Genomic DNA, 7,004 nt, shown 5'->3' with positions numbered 1-7,004 from the left:
AAAATGGCTGTCCCTCGCCATATGCATACGATCGTCTCTTATTCACAAACGCATCATCCAATTTGCACCAGACTTTTTATGAGTGACACTTGTGAACCTCTAAGGAGCCCAATAGAGTTTAATTGCAATTTCACTCCACTGCGCCCCCTAGGTTAATCAAACAGCTGTATCTCCTTGCCACATGGCCCAATCTGCTCCAGATTTTGGGTGGATCGCCAGGGAACGCTGCCGAAGACATCAAAGCGGATCGCGTGGAGGACGGCGCGCGAGCGTCGGCGGTGGCCGGCGGGAGGCGGTGCTGAGGGGAGGCGGTGGCTGGGGGTAGGAGGTGCTGAGGGGAGGCGGTGCTGGAACAGACGCGGTGGCTATAGGCTTGAGCGGCGCTTGGCTGCGAGGGCCGCTTGAGGCTCCGCAGAGCTTTAATTTAATATTTGTCACTGAGTTAACGTCCATATGTATGTTAATGTTATTTGTTTGAAATAAAGTTGTATATAAAAAAAAAAGACACTGTTCAAATTCGCCATTTTTACTCTCATAATATCGCTTTAAAAGTAGAGAGAGCCTTGATAATAATTACTAATTTTGGTCAATTCAAACTGGTGATGTCCTAGTCCGAGTTAGACGACAACACAACTGGACAACAACCGATGGAAATGAAATGTGTGTCACAAAAGGAGCCCGAAGGGACGAAGGATGCTAACGTGTTGCTAGTTGGTGGTAAGTTTTCTTATTAATTATCTTTGTTTAATTACATACAGTGCAGTAAAGATATATAACTTACGTTGGTTTCAGAAATAATTATTTTATCAATTTTATCGTGACTTGTATGATTATTACTATAACAATCATTCAGCTTCATGTTATAACTGCATGGAGGCTCTGTTTGTTGCGACTTAATATACTTTTCTTCATAAACTTAACCTGGTTTCAAAGTCTCTCTGTCTCCGTATGACAGAGAGACTTTGATATTGTGAGGTTGTTGTTATAACTTGTTCATCAATGTTTTAATCTTCAACATATATTTGCAGTCTAAGTAAATGAAGATGAAAGATGAAGCCAGAGAGATCAGGTGTTAGAAAACTTAAAGACTTTTCTGTCTCAGAAGAAGCTCTGGCTCCACCAGATCAACAAGCAGCTCTGAGGATGAACCTCCACATTGTCTTCCTGGTGGAAGGATTTTTTTTTTTTTTAACTGACCAGCTAGCTACATTTTCAACAGCAAAAACTGGTGTGTTACCAACACCAAGTGCTTAATAAACATGATTTGATTTAAAGATAACTGGACAGAATTTGTCCCCTTGTTAATCTAATGTTTCTCTTTCATACATTTTATTTGTTGTTGGCTTTCAGGCCCCTGTGATGGACTGGTGACCTGTCCAGGGTGAACCCTGCCTCTCATGTGATGACTGGTGGAGATGGGCACCACCAGCCCCCCTCACCACCCTGCAAGGATCAGTGTGTTCAGATCATGGATGGAAAGATGTTAAGGTAGTTTGTCTTCTTTAAGTCCACACTTAAAACAGCTTTATAGTTGATGCCAACATCAACTGATTCTATGACATTGCTGACTATTTTTTTCTACTTCTAACATAAACAGGCAAAGAGAACATCCAGAAGTGTTTCCACCCGAGGCATCCGCTCCCAATCGTCATCATTTCTGATTATGTCACGTACGTAGCGAGTCCACAACGGCTGAAAATTGTCTTATTTTTTTCTTTGCTATTTTTCTGTACTCTTCAAAATACAAATGCTTTTTGCTGTTTAATTGCTCTATTGTTCTTTTTTGTAGGTTTCTGTAAAGTGCAGTGGTGCGGTGAATGGGAATGTTTTGTCATTGATCCTCACTGTTCTTAGGAAGGAGAAATGTCGGTTTGTCTGGAATACTGTGACATTGTATCAAAACAATACTCTTTCCTTGGTGAAACATTTTTCACATTTACTCTAACATGTACCTATAGTTTTATTGTGGTGATTTTCATGAGCATGTTGACTGTAAACTTTGAATGTATTGACAATTTGTACAATTCTGTTATAGTATATTGGCTCTTGAAAAAATGTGGGTAACATTTTATTTGACGGGGTGTGCATAAGATTGATATGATACTGTCATAAACATGACATAACATCTGTTAGAAACATACCAACAGTGTCATGAAGTGTCATTCAGTAAAAAAATGACAATTTGACAAATTTAATGAGAATTTGCTTTAAAAGTTGGATGACAGGTGTTATGTTATGTTTATGACAGTGTCATGTCAGTCTTATGCACACTCCATCAAATAAAGTGTTGCCAAAATGGTAATATATTGAAAGCACAATGTAATTAGTTTCACCTGTAAAGTGTGTTGTAATGGATCCTTCTGTGTTCTGGTAGCCTGATGTGTTGGCAGTACTGATGTGTGTATGAAGCATGTAATGTAGAAAGTGGCAAAGCAGAATAATAAGACATTAAGTAACTAAAAAGTGTTCTTCATTAGCAATTCTAATAAACCAAAAGTGTATTTGTAGCATACTGTAATCACATTAATAAAATATTAAATATGTATTTCCAGTATACTTAAAATATATTTTACATATGTTTTAAATATAATTCAAGCACTAAAATAGTACACTCAAAATATACTAATCAAGCATGTTTTAATACATAAAAGGCAGCATACTTAAGTGTATTTTAAGTTGTTCCATAAAAGTACGTTGAAGTATGCTTAGTATACTTTAAATTGTACATTACTACAATTTAAATACTATTAAAATACACTAAGCACAAAAAAGTTGTTCCAAAAAAGCACACTTTAAGTATGTTAATCCTAAGTGTACTTGAAAGTATGCTAAAGTATTTTAAAATTTAACATACTTAGTACACTATCTCTCTTCTTATCTTCAGCTAGAAGGAAGGGAGAGTTAGGCCACATGATGCCCTGTGATGGATGGACAGGTATCACAGGGCAGGCCAGAGACACACGCACACACCCACACCCACATGCACACTCACTATTATTCCTTATTCACGTAGTTCAAGAAGCAACCAGAATCTAATCATTCGTGATAAAATCTGAAAATGTAACCAGTCGGCCTAAGCGCTGCTCTTGATTCCAAAAAAGCAGAAATAGAATAGTTTCAAAATCTACATTTGTAGACATACTTCTTTATCAGTCATTTTAAAAGTAACTGTGATTTAGTTACATATTTTATTTAGTAGGCTCTTGTTCATAAACGAGGGAAAAATGGTGCAGGAGATCAATATGGAGGATGGGATGGATGGGTAGAGTCAGAAAGAACAAGATCACAGATATAAGCTGAAATGGGTTTCCTCTGCAGGGTGTCTGATATCTCCAGTAGAGAGAAGATCTGTCCTCTGGCCGGGACTCTCTCTTTTTGTTCTTTCTCTCTCACTGTGTGTTTCTCTGTCTCTCTTTTTTATCTCTCTCTAGTAAATATCTAGTTTCAACTGTATATCGTTCAAATTGCACAAAAATACAAGGCAAAATAATAATAATACAGTTGAACAGTTATTCTGCCCAGATTTAGATCTTAAAGGTGATAACAAACTGGTGTCCCTCAGTTTTACCCTAACATGACTGCACTCTGTCACCTCCATCCTTCCAGATGTTTCTTCCACTCCTCCAGAAAGCTGCAAACACAACGGATGAAGGTAGTAACTTTTAGTATTTGCATACATGAATTAGGAACTCGAGAACAGACATCTGGAGAACCACTTATTCTTATTTTAAGGTTTGAACCATGTTTTTATTTTCTGTGGTCTCCTATCAGATGATGATATGTCCTGCAGAAGGTCGGCCATCATCAACATGTCCACTGTTCTCGCATCTGTGAAGAAGTGTCCCGAAACCTTCCAGATGGCCCAGATGTACCCATACAGGACCAGCAAGGCAATGACTCTCACTTTGGTTCCCTGTAGTCTGACATCCTTACAGCTCTGTAACTAATCCTGGCTGATAACTGTCGATGATGTGTTGCTCATTGAGATCTTTTTATATTATGCCAGAAAAGTTCTATTTATGATTTCTTAATTCTACAAAATCACTAATACTCAAGATGTGTTGTATATACCAAACATTATATACTCAGCTTTTTTCAGAATTCAAATTCATACATGATTTAGCAAGGGAGTCAATTACTTTTTGACACAGTGCCATGGTTGTTTAGATAGATTTTTTTTCCCTTAATAATATGGTAGAAATTTTTCATCAAAATGGAAAGTATTCAGTAACTTAGAGAAAGGTTGACCTTTGTCTTTAGATGCTTTATTTGAAGGCTGTCACTGATCTAGTCAGAGCCCTGATACAAGTTGCATACTGCTTTTTAAACACTTCACTACATCTTGCTCGAGCAACGCAGAGGGACTTACCTCCTGTCAGTGAAAGGACAGCAGCTCAGCATATAGATATAGAGTCCTACCAACTCAAATACTTTCTACTCTGTGATTTCACCTACATTGTGCGGCTGCACCTGTTTCTTGCACTTTGTTCTGGACTTCATGCTTGCATGCATGAGCAGATTAAAGGAAATTAAACAGACACGTCTATAAGAAAACAAAATAGATGTACATATCAGCTTCTATCCATCCTTCCATTATCTTACACACTTATCTCTAGTGGGGTTGTGAGGCTGGTTAAATTGATAACATTTGTATCAATTTTCCATGACAATGAAAACTGCTTTTTTATTTTCTCAAGTTGTCTTTGCCTGGTTTTTTTTTTTTCAATTACATTAATTACATTTAGGGACAAAATAAAGGAATTCAAGAATGGGAGAAACTTGTTACATTTATAACATAACAAAACGTGGAGATGCTCAGTCATATTGCCTTTTCAAAGACAATATGACTGTTGTGATGTCACAGGCAGCCCTCAACATGCTGACTTGCTGTCAAGCTGAAGATTTCAAGCACCAAGGCATCCTGGTGACAGCCATCCACCCAGGCTGGGTCCGAACGGAGATGGGTGGACAACAGGTCAGCCTCCATTACACTTTATAGTTGCTTTATGTCATGTAAAACAACTTTGTTCAATGCGTACAATGGTCATTTTGCAATCTGTATGTTTTGGGTTCAACTCCAGCTTTCTTAGTTCACATGCTGAACTGCCCCTGGGCAAGGCACCTAACCCAGGCTACCTTCTGATCGGTGCTGAAATGTTTGTGAGGTTGGCTGGGTGGATATGGCTCTGGTGTAAAGTGCTTTGATTGGTTGGTATGAAAGAAGAGCAAATAGCTTCACATACTCTCTGTTTATCATTTTATTAAACACTATATGCATATGGATGTCATCATGACTGGTTTGGATTGTACTTTTATTTTCCAAGAAAAATATGTACAGTTTTCAATAAAAAAAGTGATTATTTTTATTTCCCTCTAGTAACTTTATAGGGTCATGCCTTGATCTAGTTGAGTTAAATGATTAATTAATTTTAACTAATTTTAATTAATTTTAATTAATTAATTTTAATTAACTAATTTAAAATTAAAAATGTATTAAATTAAATTTTCAATATAATTAAATTTCCCTTTGAGATTAATAAAGTATTTTTGAACTGAATTGAATTTATGTGTATCAAGTCCAAGGACTCAAAAGCACTTTACACCACAGTCAGTCATTCACACACTCATGGTGATGAGCTACATTGTTGCCACATACTGTCAGAAGTGAGGCTGCCTTTAGGGTTCAGGGTCCTCTGATGACCTTGAGGAGGAAAAGCAAGTAAAGTGTCTTGTCCAAGGTCACAGTGGCAAAGTGACTGAGATGGACAAAGCAGCAACCTGGTTCATAAGACACGTCCATACCTGAATTATGTGTTGTTTTTGTTTCTGTTTTTTCCTAAAGGCTCCTCTGATGCCCCAGGACAGTGTGGCTGGAATGCTGCGTGTCATGTCAACACTGAGCAACAAACACTCTGGCCTCCTTCTGGACTGGGAGGGCAACACAATCCCCTGGTAGAAATCATTGTGAGCACCACCAGCATTAACAAAAAATAACGGTAACACTTTATTTGAAGGGTGTGAATAAGACTGTCATGACACTTTCATTAACATGACATAACACATGTCATGAACATGAATAAGCCTTCATGAATATTTATGAATGTTGTCATAAAGTGTCATTCGGTAAATTATGACACTTTTAATACAAAGTTGACATTATTCAAAATGTCTTTGTTATGACAACTTGACATTAACCAAGAAATCATTACTGATATAAATTTGTTATAAAAGTATTACTGATTGCACTTTAAAAATTAGGTAACTTTATGTTATTAAAGGTAAAGTTTAATCATAGTCTATCTGATTGGGTGATCAACAACCAATCAGATAGCTTCCTTGTTTCACCCAATCATATGAATAGAGCCCCACGTTGGGGTAACTTATTTTTCAGCCAATCATATTAACCCATTCCAACAGCGCTGTAGCTTTGACGAAGCACCGACAGTTTAGACCTCAGCCCGGCTTCTGGCTGCGGCAGAGGAGCGGTAGTAGCTAATAGCTAAATAGCTAATATCTAATATATTAGCTATTTATCTCTATGTTATCGTTATTAATGTCAATCGATTTAATTGCGCAACTATCATCACAAGCTAGCGATCCTCAGCACACCTAACTCAGCATCAGCAGGGCTCTCGAGAGTAAGCTATGCTACCGAGCTGTGCTCGCACTTCTGCATAGCACCAGGCTGACATCTTTCTACATAGTTGAATTTATTACAGATAATAATGTATATTATGAATCCTTATAAAGCCCTGGTCCTTAAATGAGAAATTATCATAGCAGTGTAATAATTCACTTAGGTCACGCTTTTCCGAAACACAAAGTGCTGTTTTTATTTAATTTATCTAATTTAATATTTATTACATTATATATAGCTCGCACACCTCTGGGAGAGGACCCGAGAGGGGAATTTATATATATATATATATATATATATATATATATATATATATATATATATATATATATATATATATACACACACATATTTTGTGTGTGTGTTT

The 7,004-nt window shown here is 37.1% G+C and overlaps 1 protein-coding gene across 1 annotated transcript in view; it reads left to right on the top strand.

The window, feature by feature from the left end:
• Positions 1-3,490: 3,490 nt before the first annotated feature.
• Positions 3,491-7,004, top strand: part of LOC106942283 (C-factor-like) — an 8,550-nt gene continuing 5,036 nt past the window's right edge. The window contains exons 1-4 of the mRNA XM_015025528.1: positions 3,491-3,652; positions 3,772-3,890; positions 4,865-4,975; positions 5,843-5,964. Of these exons, the coding sequence (XP_014881014.1) occupies positions 3,607-3,652; positions 3,772-3,890; positions 4,865-4,975; positions 5,843-5,956 (390 nt within the window). The 5' untranslated portion in view covers positions 3,491-3,606 and the 3' untranslated portion in view covers positions 5,957-5,964. The remainder of the gene's footprint in view (positions 3,653-3,771; positions 3,891-4,864; positions 4,976-5,842; positions 5,965-7,004) is intronic.

The sequence above is a fragment of the Poecilia latipinna genome, unplaced genomic scaffold (genome assembly GCF_001443285.1).
Source record: "Poecilia latipinna isolate Pla-1442-1.1 unplaced genomic scaffold, P_latipinna-1.0 Scaffold4159, whole genome shotgun sequence".
Classification (NCBI taxonomy): Eukaryota; Metazoa; Chordata; class Actinopteri; order Cyprinodontiformes; family Poeciliidae; genus Poecilia; species Poecilia latipinna.
This window is presented reverse-complemented; position numbering and strand designations above follow the sequence as displayed.